The following is an 18,887-nucleotide window of genomic DNA, read 5'->3' on the forward strand; positions in this document are numbered from 1 at the left end:
ATTTTCTAGGTTTGTGATTTTTCTCCTTTTTTCACAACGAAACCCTCCTTGGAGTGTTCTGTTTCTTTGTGAGAAGAGGAAATAGGGTTCAAATCAGCGAGAATTAGGATATTTTTGCATGTTACTTGATTGTTGTTTTCATTTTGGAACTAATAATGCAGGTTTAAAGTTGTTCTGATTTAAACTCTATTCGCAAAGTACTAAAAAACCCTAGGTCATTCTCAACCATCACAATAGATCCCAGCGAGGAGAAAGCTGTGAGAAAGGAGTTTGTAAAGGTTGAAACAAGGATCTGGAAAAGGATTCAGCGAATCCAATGCACAGACAGAAGGAGGTGGTGACAACAAGCTCGGGGGCTGAATTTGTTGAGCCGACGCAGCCAGAAGCTTGCTATAAGAAAAGGAGCCTGTTGGAGTTTACCGAAGATTGGAGCAAGCTCAAGAAGTTAAAGTCCATCTCATTCAGAAAATTCATCCCAGAGTTTCCGGTAGATTACCTCAAATTCGAGTACACAAACGAAACTGACCAGAGGTATCCGGTGAGCGACTGGTAGTTGGACTACGAAGAACTAAAGGACTTTCACCAAACAAAGTTTGACAAGGAGTTCGCTCGCCAATCGACTAACAAGAAAATGAGGGCCTTCCGTGCTGAGAAAATAACAAAGAAGGTAACCGATGAGGAAGCGGTTTCGGACGGTTCAGATCGATAACTGACGATGAAGTAGTTTCGGACGGTTCAGATTGGTAACCGACGAGGAAGTAGTTTTTAATATAAACCTACAATATCTAATTATGTACTCCAAAGTTATCTTGATTTATTTCAGAGTAATGTGCTTAGAATATTTATTTATATATTGTGTTCAGTTACAGAAATATAAACCAAAAAAAACAACAAAATCTAGATAAAGCCCAGGATCCTACATTGTGAATATGTTAATTTCTTCTAAACACTTCTCTTTCCACTCAATCTGTCGTTGGCAAAGCACTCAGCAGAAATCATCGCCGTTGAACCTCTTCGCAAAAAAGCATTGCTGCTGCTGGAAGTATTACTCGTCGTGAAAATCTCAAATCCTACTCGAAATGTTAAAAAGGTCTCCCAAAAATAGAGTTCGAAGAAGTAAGTTAAAGTTTATATTTTAGAAGAATCAATTTACTTTTGTATTTATGAGTTCGTGTGTGATTTAATCTATTCTTTTTATGCCTCGGTTGGGTTTGAACAAGCTTTCTTGCTGGCCATTTTACTTGTTATTGTATTGTACCACTTGGTCCAATATAAATTATTTTGATATCTTTGAAATTATAAATGATCTTATTGAGAATAAAAGTACCTTCATTTGCATTTTTGTAGGTTTACATTTGTAGTAAAATGATCGTAGTGTGAGGTGTGCGGAGTTCCTTATTTTTTTCAAATACCATAGGCACAATTTTCTCTTGTGGAGTGACTTTTTAAGTACTGAAAGTATTTGACGATGTCTCTATCATAGTGTTGGTTGTATATGTATCTATTTTGTCGATTAGTGAAAACTTTGTTCATATTTTATATTGTTTGTGAATACCTTCAATTGCGTTTGGTGTGTCTTGAGTTTAAATTTATATGTCTCTTTAAGAATATTACTTACTTGCGCAGTTATGCTGTAAAATTGAATCAGTGTTGTGTATACTCATAAAAATATCTCTTTATTTTAAATGATGACAGGCCCGAGAAAAAATACAAAGGGCTTAGCTCCTTATTTGTTTTACATTTCTTCTATACAAAGATGGCTAAACTAGCAGTTAGGATTAACGACAAACAACTGAAAGTTGTATAACTCACCCGATTTGGGTGTTTCCTTTATTGTCCAAAAATAAAGCTACATTGGCATCGTATGTGGATGATTGTCAATATGTTTGACATTGAATCCCGATCATTTAGAATAGGAGAGGAAAGTGAATTAAGTTTTTCTCCAAAAGAATTTTCTATAGTACTTTTTGGTACAAAGAAATGGAGATAGAGAAATGGAAATGCATCCATTTCTTTTGTTTGGTTAAGACAATAATTCAGGATTCAGAAATAAACTATTTTCTATTCTCTAATTTTATTTCTCTCTTGTATGCAGAGAAGTAAAGAGATTAAGAGAGTGCACTGTGTTTATATATTTATTTATTTTATTTTTTTATATTTAACTTTTAATTTATGTTTATTTTTTTTCTTACTATTATTTAATTTTTATATTGTTCAAATCTCATAAAATATCATTTCTAAATTATTATTAAAATAAATTATCAAACTAAAAATATAACTAAAAATACAATAATATTTTCTCATCTAATTTATCATTTTTAATGATTGATGTATTTTTTTCAACTAGCAATATAGCGTAATCTATTTATGCGTTGTATTTTTTTTATACTTCTCAACTGAATTCTCTGTTTTATGAAACAAAAGAATCAATTCTCATTATCTACTGCTCTGCAATTTCATTCTCTACTATCATTTCTCTGTAATTTCATTCTTTGTACCAAACGCACCCTTAGATTACATACAATTGTGGATAGTGCATCATTGTATGTAGTAATTTTATTATAATATTTTTACTATCAATATTATTCTATGTTACATTAATTAATGTTTTACGTACCCCTCTATGTACTACAAACAATAATTGTGGATAGTGCATCAATCTTGAAGAATGAACTGAAAAATAATATTTTTCAAATACTTTGTTAATCACCCAAGATTTTAGTTTAACGTATGACATTTTAAGAGATTCTTTATATGTACTTGTATTTTTGTAATGTATATGTTTGCATACATAATATGTAATCCAAAATTTCTAATATATACTCTTGTTCATAACTTGCACACTCGAATCACGTGAACATACATGTACTAGAAAAAAATTTAAATCCAAAAAAGTAATTAATATACTTCGGTTCGCAAAATTTTATTGTTGGTGTCAAAAAACCCCTAAATTTAAGCAAAATACCTCCAATGATAATATTGTTCTTTCATTTTACTAATACATACTTTTGAATAGATTGAATGTACTCATACTGAGGAGTTGACTTTATAAGTAACTTTATATATATTCGGCGTATAATGAGAATATATGTACTTACTAAATTGTTCTGAAAACACTAATGGATGCGTTCCATGTACACATCAATAACTAATATGTTCTTCATAATGTGAGAAGGTCCAATATGTCACATACGTAACATTTACTTCTTATTTCTTTTAATAAATTTCTTATTGTTGGAATTTTCTTCCTACTCTAAAAAATATTTGAACGGACAATCACAATACAAAGAACGCCATACATCATTAGTTATGCATTAACTCCAAAATATCAATTAGTATGGTTCACTATATGATATTTTATGTCATACTTATCTTAAGTGACATTCACATCCACCCTTTAATATATGATTAGGTTATCTTATAGGTTGTTTCATAAATATCCGTTGATGCATACTAACATTTGACAAATTGGAGGTGATGAAATCATATCATAGTTGTCTAATGCAACTTAAATACCCTTGTTTAAAAATTATACCTGTATACGAATATGAATGCTTCTATACACAATTACACGACCTTTTAATTGGATATGTACACGTCTAGTTATAATGTATATACCCCAAGCACGTAACAATATACTCATATTTTCATTGTAACAACTCCGTCGAAAAAATTAAATACCCGTATTAATAAATATGATTTATATTAATGTACTTTTATATGAATGATGGGGATACACTATAGGCCATGTTATATCATAATGAGTACTTAGGGGAAATAAAGAGCCTCAAGTATTTTGTAAAATTTAATAAAGAAATATCTTGTGTAATGTATTGTCTTTGTTAAGTATTACTCTTGGTCATATTTTATATAGTTATAATAACCTGTGATGTACTTTTGTTGTGAATTCACATACTCTTATTTTGTACTTTCGAAGAATTAGTTTGGACTGATTTATATCTCGTCATAATCGTTGTGTATGCCTAGTGTTACGTATGAAATTTATAATTAGGTTAAAAGGCCCAAGTTAGAAGAAGATGTGGGCGTGTAATCAGGTGAACCGGACGTCTTTCTAAGGAAATAGGTGTGTCGGATGGTCCGCAAAACCGAAGGTCCGCAGGTCGGATGGTCCGCAAGTCGGATGGTTTGCAAGTCGGATAGTCCACAGGTCGGATGGTCCGCAGGTCGGATGGTCCGCAAGTCGGAAGGTCTGCGGTCGGACAGGCAGGTCGGTTGGTTCGCGGTCGGATAAGTAAGTCAGAAGATCCGTGGGCGGACAGACAGGTCGGTTGGTCTGTAGTCGGATAAGTAAGTCGGAAGGTCCATGGTCGGACAAGCAGGTCGGTTGGTTCGTGGTCGGATAAGTAAGTTGGAAGGTCCGCGAGCGGAAAGGTAGGTCGGTTGGTCTGTAGTCGGATGAGCAAGTCGGAAGGTCCGTGCTCGGACAAGCAGGTCGGTTGGTTCGCGGTCGGATAAGTAAGTCGGAAGGTCCGCGGTCGGACAGGCAGGTCGGGTGATCTGCAGGCGGATAAGCAAGTCGGAAGGTCCATGGTCGGACAAATAGGTCGGAAGGTCCGTGGTCGGACAGGCAGGTCGATTGGTCTGCGGTCGGGCAGGCAGGTCAGTTGATCCGCAGTTGGACGAGCAAATCGGCTGCTGGGGAGGTCGGATACTGCGGAGATCGGTTGAGAGCCGTAGTTTAGTCGGTTGGGTGACGCGGTTGGTAAGACGGTTGAGAACACGTGTCAGCAAAAGAAGAATTAGTAGACGGTTGGGAGGAGACGTTGTAACCGTTCGGGCGACGGTTCCAGGTTCTGTTTCTGAGGAATATTTAAGGATTGCGGTCAGCAACTGGCAGGGAATCTTCAATCATCTTCAAACAATAGCAAAGTGATTCGGGGATCATTATTTAAATTTCAGTCTGTAGCATTTATTTTCCAGTTTATTTATGTACCGTACAGTGTTTAGAGATTCCTAATCTCATGCACTAATTATATAAAATTCGAAGATAATTTCCTATTTTCGGATTTTACCTTTTTATTGTTGAAAAAACCCATCAACAATTTGGCGACCACAGTGGGAGAAAGGCAAGATTGCTGATCCTACATCAACAGAGAATTTCATACGACTGAGGTCCGACTGAATCATCAGAAAGATCAATATGGCAGGCTCACAACCTCAATCATCTTCAGCACCGGTGGGAGAAAATATTTCACCACTTGTCATGCCAAATCCAGGGGAGATTCCCCAACCACCTACCGATTGGTTGTCTTATGTTCAACAATTGAACAATCAGCAAACTTCAGCTATGCAGAATATGTTGAGCGAGCAACAGAACATCATGTTGCGCGAGCAACAGAATCTCATGCAGAACATGTTAGATCAAGCTTTATCAAGGGTTACTCTTCAACCCACTCAGACGCCTCCAGGAATATCACCATCAAGAATGCAAGCGAATTTCGCAGGGCCTACATTGCCAAGTGCCACAACGTTCAACCCAACGGATAGGGAAAAGATTTCTCTAAATTTCCCTAATAATGTTTCTTTAGGACAAAGAGGTGACAATCTTCAGCCGAACATTGTCAAGGAAGAGAGGCAATGAACACATATTCAGGATCCTATCCTTATCCCTGATCATCAAAACCCTTGTGTGGATCCTGAAGAGATTGCGCAAGTGTTGAGGGTGCATTTCGGTTTGAATCCTCAGATGGCCAACCGTCCTGCTTATCAAAGACCTTTTCCCGAAAGGATCATTAACGACTATCCACTTCCAAGGAATTATCGACCACCTAATTTCCATGCTTTTTCAGGGGAAGACGGATCCTCCACCATAGAGCATGTGGGTCGCTTTACAGCACAATTGGGGGAAGTTGGAAATAATCCTTTTTATAAACTGCAATTATTTAGTTATCTCTTACCAGAACAGCTTTTTCGGTTTGTAAATCTGCCACCTGGGTAAATACAAACTTGGGAAGGTTTGGAAATGGCATTCCATGCTAGATTCTTCAATCTTTTACCAACTATTTCTCTTACCGATCGATTGGAATTGAAGCAATATCCAGAAGAGTCAGCCTCACAGTTTATTGAAAGGGTGCGATTGATGAAAGAACGTTGTCCTACTATAATCAATGAAAAAGAAATGACCAATTTAGTGGTCAGAAATATGCATGGCCGCCTAAGAGAGGCACCACTGCTCATGATGTGGAAGATTTGGCGAATCTCGCTGCCAAGGCTGGACGTTTAGAGTCTCTTTTCAGAGAAAATGATCAGAATTTCAGACGTAATAAACTTCAATATATGGCGAGTATGGAAACAGAAGATACGACTTTGATTTTGATCAGACAGAAGAAATGGCAGCTGAAATCATTTCAGAAAAGCCTTATGTGTGCTCTAAATTAAAACCAGTGCCAGAAACTGAAGGAAGAGAGCAACCCACATTTGACAATTCAAAGTTGATGAAATTTTTGATATTTTGCTAACTGATGGCCAGATTCGAATTCCAAAAGGACAAAGGTTGGCTAGTAAGGAAGAAATCAAAGGAAGACCATATTGTAAGTGGCATAACTCTTTCACACACAATACAAGTCAATGCACTCACTTTCGAAATAAGATCCAAAAGGCCATTAAGGCATGTCGGCTCAAATATATCACTTTGGGTGTAGAACAACAGTCTTTTCCAAAAGTAACCACAACAATGGTTAATATACAAACAAGTCCTAGATCGGAAAAAGGAAGACCATCAAACATTGGCCGACCAGAAGAAAACTCAAGGTTTGTGAAAAAACAGTTGCCGAAAAATGGGATAATCAAGATGGTTCTCTTAATGTGGAGTTAAAGGAGCAGGTTTGGTCCGAGACCACCCGACTAGAAAGACTGGCTTGGTCGGTAGCAAGTGGGCTCGAAATAAAAAAACCTTTACCAATTGATGTGGATCCTCGTTTTCCGGGTATGAATCATACTCAAATTCGTAATGCCAAGCGCAGGTATGCTGTGAGGTACAGGGATAAGGTCGCTTCATCAAAGTAGCCGAATGATATGCCAGACGCTGTTAGTTCTCCCGGAAGAGGTCGGTCCATAAGGGTCTTCTCATTTGAGCAGCTGAATGATATGCGAGGCGCTGTTGATATTCCAAAGGGAGGACGGTCCATAAGGGTCGCTTCATCAAAGCAGCCGAATGATATGCGAGGCGCTGCTGATTATCCAAAGGGTGGTCGGTCCATATTGGTCTCCTCATCAAGGCAGCCGAAGTATCTGCAAGGTGTCTCTGAGTTTTCTGAAAAAGGTCGGTCCATACATAGGAATGGTAAAGGAGTATCAGATGAGAGAATTGAAGGTTTCAGATGTCACTATTGTGAGCGGATTAACATCAATCCATCTCTGGAGGAATTTCGTTTGGAATCTCTGACAGCTCAACCTGAAATGGATACTAGAGACGAAATTCTGGAATCAGATTCAAGGTCTGTCAAGTCTCGACTAGGGCTACGAGTTCCTGCCGAATGACAGGAATTAATTGGATTAAAGAAGAACCCCTGTAAGCAAGTCTGGTGGATGATTTTATAGAAGAGCCAGAATGGGCAAAGATTTCAGATCCTGATTTTCAGTCAGAGGTTCCTCCAATAGTCTTTCCTCCCATTCCAGAAGGCACAACGTCTCATTTAAAGCCTCTGTACGTTAATGCTCATATTTGCGGGAAACCAATCACGAAGGTTTTCATAGACAATGGAGCCGTCTTCAATGTGATGCCATTAAAAACTCTCAAGAAGTTAGGGAAGGGAATTCACGATTTGTCTCTAGTAGATTTTGAGATGACCAGCTTTACAGGGCAGCCAACCAGACCACAAGGTATGATGGTCGCTACAATTGAAGTCGGTCGTAAAAAGATTTCTTCTGTTTTCTTTGTGGTGGATGCAGATACTACATAGTCAATCCTACTTGGACGAGATTGGATTCATGCATCTCAATGTGTACCATCGACATTGCATCAACGATTAATGTTCTAGGAAAGGCAATCAGGTCTTCAAAATGGAAGCAAATGACAACCCTTTCGGAGCATCAGAACAAGTTGAAGAATCAATTTTTTATTCAAGTCATTTACCCCCAATGTCTCAGTTGTTTATGGCTAGTGAATACCCAAAGAAGGGTTTTAAATTCATCAGCCAAAATTCAATGCTCTTTTAAAAAAAGAACAACTTTACTGTATGGCTCATGAGGAAGCCAAACCTATTTTATCATATATTTTTTATGGAATGTGCAAATTTACAAGATTGTAGTGTACTTATTAATAAGTTTTATTTAGATCAGCTTTTGAAAAAAGTAGAAAAAATAAAAAAGATTCATGATGTTCATTTCCAAGAAGATGAACAATTTCGTTGGCCTGATTTATTAGAGAAGACAGAACCAACTTTTTCAGCACAAGATCCTTTATTGGAATTTAATTTAGGAACCGACTTGGTTCCAAAAATAATCAGGATGAGTAGTTATTTGTCTGAAGAGCAACAAATATTGATGCTCGAAGTTATAAAAAACAATATTGATTGTTTAGCTTGGGATTATTCAGAAATGCCTGGTCTAGAGCGAAGTCTGATAGAGCATCGGTTGCCTATTAAAAAAGGTTTCAAGCCCTACAAGCAACCTCCAAGGTGTATGAGTCCTGATTTAATGCCTCAAATCAAAGAGGAAATTCAGAAACTTCTTAAAGTAGGTTTCATCCGGCCTTTCCGTTATGCAGATTGGTTGGCCAACATTGTTCCAGTGGTTAAAAAGAATGGTAAGAACATGATATGCATTGATTTCAGGGATCTTAATATGGCCACTCCTAAGGATGAGTATGTGATGCCTATGGCTGACATGCTAATTGATTCAGCAGCAGGACATAAAATTCTCAGTTTGATGGATGGTTATGCAAGATATAACCAAATCTTTTTGGCAGAAAAAGACATTCATAAGACAGCATTCAAATGTCCAGGAGCTTTAGGTATATATGAGTGGACGGTTATGCCTTTTGGTTTGAAGAATGCAGGGGCAACTTATCAGAGGGCCATGAATTCAATTTTTCATGATCTTATTGGTAAATCTATGGAAGTATATATTGATGACGTTATCGTCAAATCTTCCAGTTTTGAAGAACATTTGAGAGATCTTAAAGATGCTTTCAGACGAATGAAGAGGTACAAGTTGAAGATGAATCCGACTAAATGTGCGTTCGGTATATCAGCTGGGAGTTTCTTGGGATTTTTGGTACATGAGAGGGGAATAGAGATCGATGCAAATAAAGCCAAAGCAATTCTAACCAGCCGACCACCCAAAACTGTTAAGGAAATACAAAGTCTCTTGGGGAAGGTAAATTATCTCAGACGGTTCATTTCCATTGCTGCTGGCAAGGTCAGACCAATTACTAAATTATTGAAGGCTGGAGGAAATGCTTTTGAGTGGGGACCAGATCAACAGACAGCTTTAGAAGCTATAAAGCAAGCATTGGCTCAACCGTCTGTGTTGCTGCCCCCCAAAGAAGGTCGGCCCCTCAAAATTTATTTGACAAATACGTATGAAGTGGTCAGTTGCTTATTAGCACAAGATGGGGATGATGGAAAGGAAAGGGCAATTTACTACTTGAGTAAGACTCTTACAGGACCAGAATTAAATTATACTATGCCAGAAAAAATGTGTTATTCATTGGTGTTTGCATGCACCAAACTTGAGCATTATATGTTGCCCAGGAGAATTGAGGTTATTTCAAGGATTGATCTCATCAAATTAATTTTGCAAAGACCTACTATGCAGGGCAAACTTATGAAGTGGGCCATTAAATTGGCTCCGTTTGATTTGTGTCATTCTCCTTTGAGGGCAGTGAAAGGCCAAGCAACAACAGATTTTTGGCAGACTTCGCAGGTTATGAGCAAGAACCGACTGGATACATGTCTTATGTAAGTACCCGGAATTGGTTAATGTTTTTTTGATGGTTCTACTTCAGGAAACAAATCGGGTGCGGGTATTTTGTTGAAAGGACCAGATGGTCAAAGGGTCAAGTTACAGTTGCAATTAGAAGCCATGACCCATAATTCGGCAGAGTATGAAGCTTTAATCTTGGGATTGGAAGCCTTAATAGCCAGGAACATTCAATCCGTGATTATAAGAGGGGAATCTCAATTGGTAATCAACCAGGTAAATAAACAATATGTTTGCAATTATCCCCATCTACGCAGATACAGGGATACTGTAGGTCGGTTGCTATCAAGAATCTCCGAAGTGATAATTGAGTTCATCCCTAGGAAGGAAAATCAATTTGCAGATGAGTTAGCTCAAAAGGCTTGTAAGGGAATCCCAAAACATATATGTGCAGAGGTCAGCTCTGAAGCAGAAGCTGGAACAGACTGGAGAACATAAATTATCATATATTTACAAGATCCAGGAGCGAATGTACCGATTGGAATACGGCTGAAAGCTTTGCGATTCCAGTTGATAGAAGAAGTATTATACAAAAAGACATTCGAAGGATTACTTTTGAAATGCTTGGGGTCCAAACAGGCTTTGGAGGTGATGACAGAAGTACACAGTGGAATTTGTGGAGCTCCACTGGAGCTCATCGGGCAGGTTTGAATATGAGATGGGCTATTCATCGTTGGGTTTCTTTTGGCCAAAGATTTTCGAAGATTGTATACAATTCGCTAAAGGTTGCCAAGAGTCTCAGAAACACGGACAGTTGAATCACTTGCCAGTCACTGAGTTGCAGACTATGGTAAAACCATGGCCCTTTAAATCTTGGGCTATGGATATCATTGGTAAATTTCATCATCTATCATCTAAAAACCATTGTTTCATTTTGGTTGCAACAGATTATTTTACCAAATGGGTCGAGGCAGTTGCTTTGAAAAATTTGGATAAAAGAGAAGTGATAGATTTCGTGCTGAATCAGATCATCTATAGGTATGGTATTCCTCATTCAATAACAACCGACCAAGGTTTGGTCTTTACTGGGGAGAAGTTTTTAAGCTTCTTGGCAGAGTTTGGTATTCATCTGAACCATTCTTCGCCTTATTATCCCCAAGCTAATTGGCAGGCAGAAGTAGCTAATGAGATTATTATTGGGATTATAAAGAAAATGATTGAAGGGAACCCAAGAAAATGAAATTTGTTGTTATCTCGAGCCTTATGGGCTCATACGAATAACATAAATTCTGCCACAGGGTTTTCACCATATCAGCTCACCTTTGGACAAGATGTTGTGTTGCCAGCCGAAATTCAAGTGTCATCTGGACGTACAAGCCTTACTACTGATGTTTATTGAGGAATATCAACAAATTATGTTGCAGCAATTGGAAAGTTTGGATGTCAACCGACTCTATGCAATTGATCAGATTGTACAGCAGAATGAGATCAGGGCTAAGACTTATGGAAGAAAGTTTTTTACAGAACGTTCCAAGAAGAAGACTTGGTTTGGAAAACTATCATTCCTACATATAAGGAGATTGATCAATTGGGGAAGTGGTCTCCAAATTGGGAAGGACCATTTATCATTCAAAAGGAGATTGCAAATGGTGCCTTTATTATTATAAATCAAGAAGGAAAAATGGTACATGATTGTATTAATGCTGAATATCTGAAGAGGTATTTTCCTGCCTTTTCAGATAACAAGAACACATAAACAATAATTTTTATTCAAAACCCGATTTATTAGGGGTTCGGACCCAAAAAGGGTTGTTATGGATCTGCAAGGAGGGGCGATTGGTATTATAATAGCCGATTTGTCGGCTGCTTCAAATGGACGCTGCGGTATGGACCTGGGTCCCTGCATGATGGAAATATAGTGTATTTAATATTATGTGAACATTAGCTCTTAGTGTGGAAATGGGAGGTCGAAGCATTTACCAAATTGACAGAGGTCTCTGAATCAGAGGAAGGGATTTCTTGTAATTCTCCCTCGGTTGAACAGCTGCGGGTTCTTCGTCCCGTCTGGCAGCTTCTGGAGGAGGTCTGCTGCCCTCAGGTCGGCTGCCCCCAGGTCGGCCGCCCTCAGGTCGGCTGCTCTCTGATCGGATACGTCTAGGGCGGCTGCAGCAAGTCCGTCAGGAGCAATTCGGACGCCCACATCAGAGACGTCTCTATTAATTGGGGCAAGCGCCTCGGAAGCGACTGCAGTAGAGGCGGCCACACCAGAAACGATTGCAGCAGAGGCGGATACAGGCATGGCCATTGGCTCCGCGTTAGGAAGAGACGGGTCTGAGGCAACATAAGGCAATCTACCCATCTGTGAGGCAGTCGTCTCACTGTCAGATGAAGCCCTTGTTGTTGCCAGTTTGACTGGTGAAGGAACTTGCATTGAGGTCCGTCGTTTGGTCGGGGGTTCCGGTATTTGAAGTTGGTCGTGTGACAATTTTGGTGATTCCTTTGGGTCTGAAGTAGGCTGGACGGTCGCCCGGGCCGGGGTTGGACCTGAATATCATAATGGTGATTAATAAAATTTTAAGGAAAAGTCAGATTAAGTTAGGATTTTTGAAACATACCTGGACGGGGTCGGGTCTTTACAGGCGCCCGACCTGATGAGCGTTCTTTTGAAGTCCGTTGATTTTCTTCATGGAATAGGACAGTTTGAATTTGAGAAGCTTGTCTTTTTCTTTGTGGGGCACCGGATCCGGTGCCTGGGGCGACTATTTTTCTTCGGGTGTTGGTCAATAGGGCCGCCCTAATACCAAGGCAGGCTGCGGTAAGAGGATGCCTAGGAGGCGATCTTTGTCGGGGGCAATTAAGGCCCAGGTGACCGACCACCATTCGTGGAAGGACTCAACGGAGTCTAGAGAAGATTGGAAGGGAATGTAGGAGTTGAAAGTTATATAATTGGTTAATTGGGATACGTAAGAAGAAATCAATTCAGGGATAACTCTCTCGTCCGGGCTTTGAATTACTAGATGTGGACAGGCGATGGGGCCAGGTAAACTTTGTTGGCATCTGAACTGGCGTGCCAAAAATTGAGGTTGATAGTTGAAGGTATAAAATTCTTTGTGGCCTTTCTTATCAATTTTCTTACTGATAAATAATGACCTGGGCTTAAGAGCAGCATCTCAGGCGAAGGAGTATGTAGGATGAGGAAACGGGTCCGGTTCGGACAATGGTGAAGATACAGGGAATGGCCAAAACAGGTCAGATGTGTAACCGACATACTTTCTGTACATGTAAAATCGGGAGTTACTACGGTCATCGGTTAGAATGGCAATTATGATGGGGTCGGATTCTTGAAGGTTATTGCGACCTAAACAAAGTCGGTTAAGGGCTATTCTTAAAGATTTATCAGGTGTTGGAGCAACAGAGGGTTGACCGAGTTGGAATGCTTCGGGGAAATAGAGACGGAACCACAATTTCAAGAACCAAAAAGGGTCCGATGAGGCGGTATCTAATTTTTTGCCATCATTATCTGTAAGGCGGGTGCTAACCCTGGATAGCCCTTCAAACAGATTGGCAAGGAAGAGAGTACCAAGAGCAAAGAAACGACCTGAGGCTATATGTATGGCCAGGTCAAGATGAGAAGGAATGACGCATTTCGAAGGGGAAATTATGACATACCTACAGAGCCAAAAGAGAAGGAAGGCGACATGCTCACGGTCGGTCACAGGGGTCCCGGCTGCTCCTTGTTGGTCGGTTGAAAATTTGGTCCAGCCCCATTCCTTTATGCCAGTCAGAGACCAGCCCAAGTGGTCTGCATTGGGCTCTTGTCCATCTAGGGCTCCTATTACAGGGTCCTCACCCACAATTGGAAGATGGGCGATCATGGCCACATTTGTGAGCGTTGGGCCGATGGGGGCTGTAGGAAGGAGGAAGACGCCCATCTCTGAGTGCCAGAACGCCGACATCGCTAGAAGAACTTTCTCATGTAAATGACATGGGAGAGTAGATAGTAGTATTGCCTGGTCGATTTGTTGGCGTTTCCATTGATCTCGAAAACGTTCTGCTACCCTTTTGTACCAGGTGCGGTATAGGTCTTTGGGATTTGTCAGGTGCGTTTTGATACTGTAATGAAGACGGATAGCCTGGTAGTTGGAAGTATTGACAGCGAGGGGATTTCCTACTTCCAAGATCTCTCTAATCCGGTTGGAATCCTCTGGAGTAGTGCAGTATGGCCGAATGGTAGGAGTGAGCATTTTCGTAGCAACAAATGCTGTTTCTGGAATTGATCCGTCGAAATGAAGTGCAGGTATGTATTGATTTGCCATGATTTGGAGTTGCAGAGATTGAGAGAAAGCAAACGTCAGTAGCAAAGATGAAAAGTTTTGTGGCAAACACTGTGCTGCGATAACTGGTTGCAGTTGCAGAGGCGGTTCTACATAAGGGTATTGTTATATAAATTGCGAACTTCCAAACGGCGATTGAGGAGTGGCGTTTGAAAGTCCGGTGGCGGCGGGCAAGTTGTTACGTATGAAATTTATAATTAGGTTAAAAGGCCCAAGTTAGAAGAAGATATGGGCCTGTAATTGAGTTTGCTAGACTTATTAAAGGGTATTTCAAGATAATCGGGTGAACTCGACTTCTTTCTAAGGAAATAGGTGTGTCGGATGGTCCGCAAATCCGAAGGTCCGCAGGTCGGATGGTCCGCAAGTCGGATGGTCTGTAAGTCGGATAGTCCACAGGTTGGATGGTCCGTAGGTCGGATGATCCGCAAATCGGAAGGTCTGCAGTCGGACAGGCAGCTCGGTTGGTTCGCGGTCGGATAAGTAAGTTGGAAGGTCCACGGGCGGACAGACAGGTTGGTTGGTCTGTAGTTGGATAAGCAAGTCGGAAGGTCCGTGGTCAGACAAGCAGGTCGGTTGGTTCGCGGTCGGATAAGTAAGTCGGAAGGTCCGCGGACGGACAGGCAGGTCGGTTGGTCTGTAGTCGGATAAGCAAGTCGGAAGGTCCGTGGTCGGACAAGCAGGTCGGTTGGTTCATGGTCGGATAAGTAAGTCAGAAGTTCCGCGGTCCGACAGGCAGGTCGGGTGATCTGCAGGCGGATAAGCAAGTCGGAAGGACCGTGGTCGGACAAACAGGTCGGAAGGTCCGTGGTCGGACAGGCAGGTCGATTGGTCTGCGGTCGGGCAGGCAGGTCAGTTGATCCGCAGTTGGACGAGCAAATCGGCTGCTGGGGAGGTCGGATGCTGCGGAGATTGGGTGAGAGCCGTAGTTTAGTTAGTCGGGTGACGCGGTTGGTAAGACAGTTGACAAGGCATGTCAGAAAAAGAAGAATTAGTAGACGGTTGGGAGGAGATGTTGTAATCGTTCGGCGACGGTTCCAGGTTCTGTTTCTGAGGAATATTTAAGGATTGGGGTCAGCAACTGACAGGGAATCTTCAATTATCTTCAAACAACAGCAAAGTGATTCGGGGATCATCATTTAAATTTCAGTCTGTAGCATTTATTTTCCAGTTTATTTATGTACCGTACAGTGTTTAGAGATTCCTAATCTCGGGCACTAATTATATCAAATTCGAAGATAATTTCCTATTTTTGGATTTTGAAAAAACCTATCAACACCTAGTAATATACAAGATAATATCATCTAATTTTCAAATAATTCGTTAATGGTATAGTACAATGATCCACATTTAATCTATAATCTTTGAAAAACAAAAAAAAATTTCAGCCACATGAAACACACCCAAAAATCTACAAGAAAACCTCTTTGAAACTTCGTCGGTTGTGTCCTAGATGATCACAATGACCAAATTTCACCTAATATTGTGCAATAAAATATTGGGGAGAGTGGCATAACCTCCACAATTGATTTTGTTCAAAATTCTTCTGTACGGGGAAATAAACGATTTTGTTGAAAACGGACATCTATTGTTTCTTGTTGTGCATCGAATATTTTTGGATTACGTATAAAAAATCTAATTATTTTGTTATACATATCACAATAAATGACATATATTCTATACATACCTAAGTGCAGAAGTTGTCCACTAGGTGTCGGAGATAATATGTGTGGTGCGCTCCGAGAAATATAATGAGGATGGATTTTAAAAGTTCCGAGTGTCTATCCGAAAAAAGTTTACTCTTTCCAATTATATTGACAATGTCAAGAGCCTGCCTTAACTTCCTAGAAAATCATTCTCAATGTTCATCATTTTCGGCTAACACCACTGCATAACAACAAGATTTTAACATTATTCAATATACTAGTTCATGAAATAAATACCAAAGTTCACAAATTAGTAGTCATAGTATATAACAACAAAACTAGTATTTCCAAACAAATGTAGCATATAATATCACATAACAAGGGTATCAGATTAATAAATATAGATACATCGGGAATAGATATTCTGTGAAAATGGCCACACATATTAGAATGAAATCGCAACAGTCCTACAAAGTTTTTTTTTTCTTTTTCTATACATATCTTCGTAATGAATGTAAAACTAACAACAACTGCAATCATAATCTCGTAACAGGGCAATAATTACCAAAGCATTAGTGAAATACTTACTGAAAATAACTAAAGTGAACATCCCATTGTTGCCAGAACTCCAGTTTTTGTCTTCAATCATGCCTGAGTTTCGATCTTTGTCTTTGTAGACAAAAAAATTGTGTTATATTTTTATAAACACAAAATTTGTACAAATTATATTTAATTTAAATTTAATGCGAGTCCTATTCTCTATTCGGATCCTTTGATTCTCTCTCCGGGTCGATCCATTTTTCCAATTTGGATTTGGGTGGCTTCTTTGATCCGAAGGGATTTTGGTCTTCGGTTTGACTTCGTCGGTTTTTAGGAAACTTTGGTATCCGTGTTGGCGATTTTGATCCTCGGCTTTGGATTGATGCCTCCTTTGGATGATCCGACGGAATTTGATCTTTGAGGGAGAGATTTGGTGCTCCATAACGCTTTTGCGGCGTGTCCCTTTGACTTTTGGATCGAAGAGGGCCTGGTTTGCGCCTTTTATGAAGAACGCGACGAACATCTTCAAGCTTTGGGAGCGACTTTGGAGGCTCTTCCTTGGCTTTGATGGATTCCTCGATGGCTTTGAGAGATTTGATCCTTCCTCCGGCTCGGACATACGACGAAGAACGTTAACTTCATCGATTCGTCAACCAATATTGGATCATTTGTCCAAATCGGTGACTTTTCGACGAAGAACGCTTCGAAGGACACGAAGAACAATGAAGAACATTGCAAAGAGTCTAGAGAGACTTACCCTTGCGCGAGTCTTCAAATGAACTTCGGTCCCTAAATGAATTGGCCAAGGCTCCTATTTATAGGGGAGGGTGGCCTTGGCTTCCTTTTCGGATGGTGCCACGTTGATGGAAAGATTTTATAATCTTTCCTTTTCCCTCGGATGCCGTTTTCCATTTTTGACGGATTTGATTATGCACCTTCCTTTCTCGTCAAAATCTTTATATCATTGCCTTTTTTGGAAGATATTAATTTATATACTTCCTTTATTGACAAGATCTTTATATCATTGCCTTGTTTGGAAGATATTAATTTATATACTTCCTTTATTGACAAGATTAATTTATTTTGCTGCCAAATTTATTATGGCTCTATTTATGCACGTAATATTTGTACGATATCTTCCATTTTAAGCAGATTTTGCATTAATGGTTGATATTTATTGTACAAAAATTAACATATGTGCATAATTAAATACCATATATTTATTTTATTGGAATTTTATTTTCTTCCAAAATACATGATATTTAATTGATTTTAGACATATATTTTTAGTGTCTACAAAATGCCCCCTCGAGACTTGTTTAAGCCAACGCAAAATGTTTAAGGCGTGAACGAGTCTCGAAACATAGAAAAAGAATTTTTTTTTTTCTTTTTTTAATGGCCCTTTTTTTTTTTTTTGCCATTCTTATTTTTTTTTGCATTTTTTTTTGTAAATGGCGTTTTTGCCATTTTTTTATGCAATTTTTTTTTTTTTTTTTTTGCAAAATTCTTTTTTTCTTTTCTTTTTTCTTTTTTTTTTTTAATGGCGTTTTTGCCATTTTTTTTTTTGCAAAATTGACATTTTTTTTTTTTTGCAAAATTCTCTTTTTTTATTCTTTTTTTTTTTTTAAATGGCGTTTTTGCCAAAAAATTTATATATATATATATACACATATCATATATATATATATATATATTCTTTCCTTTATTCTTTGTTTTTATTTTTATCTTCCTTCCTTTTTTTTTTTATTTCCTTATCTTCTTCCTTCCCTTATACATGTCTTTCCATATCTCAATTTTTTTTAGACACTATATAAACCTCTCACCATGAGAGAACTTTATCATTCTCAACTTCTCACAATTTTGATTTCTCTCATTCTAGGGTAGGCTTATTTCTCTTGTGTTGTTTTTCTTTTTTTTTTTTTTTTTTTATCTTTTGATCTTTGCTCTTATATATATTTTTTTGTAGACGAGATGGCTTACTTCAAGGATGTCTCCTCCCCCTCTGGAAACGCCGAGTTGGTGATTTGCGAGTTTGAAGGTCAACCGCTGGACAAGGCGACTCGTCTATTGGTGCATCCACCACTCATAGGACGCGGAGCTGCTCGCCCTCGCTTGGAGGTCCCAAATTTCCCAAAGACGTGGTCTCGGAATGTCGCTGGCGGAAAGCATACCTTGCAATCCTCACTTCATCAACACGTGTCAAACGATGTTCTTCCACTTCCAACCTTGGGGCGGCGGATCATGGATGGGGCGTGCGTTTGGAATGGTCTTCCTTCTTTTGATGGCAACTTTTCGTACGTGGCCGGCTATTGGGAATGGGCGGAGGATGTGCTGGATCGATGCGAGATTCCACTAAAGAGAGGATGCATTTACGATGCGGTCTATGCTTCCTTGTTCTCCTACGACTATTCTCCGGAGATCGTCAAGGCCGTTTGCGAGGCGTGGTGTCCCAAAACCAACACCCTTTTGACTGCTGCCGGTGAAG

At 39.4% G+C, this 18,887-nt stretch overlaps 1 protein-coding gene across 1 annotated transcript; it reads left to right on the forward strand.

The window, feature by feature from the left end:
• Positions 1–8,559: 8,559 nt before the first annotated feature.
• On the forward strand, positions 8,560–10,256 carry LOC127256900 (uncharacterized). Its single transcript, XM_051283126.1, has 3 exons — positions 8,560–8,767; positions 9,971–10,161; positions 10,203–10,256. Exons 1-3 carry the CDS (start codon positions 8,560–8,562, stop codon positions 10,254–10,256), a joined length of 453 nt encoding a protein of 150 aa, XP_051139083.1.
• Positions 10,257–18,887: the final 8,631 nt, after the last annotated feature.

The sequence above is a fragment of the Andrographis paniculata genome, unplaced genomic scaffold, assembly GCF_009805555.1.
Source record: "Andrographis paniculata isolate CXL003 unplaced genomic scaffold, ASM980555v1 Contig57END, whole genome shotgun sequence".
NCBI lineage: Eukaryota > Viridiplantae > Streptophyta > Magnoliopsida > Lamiales > Acanthaceae > Andrographis > Andrographis paniculata.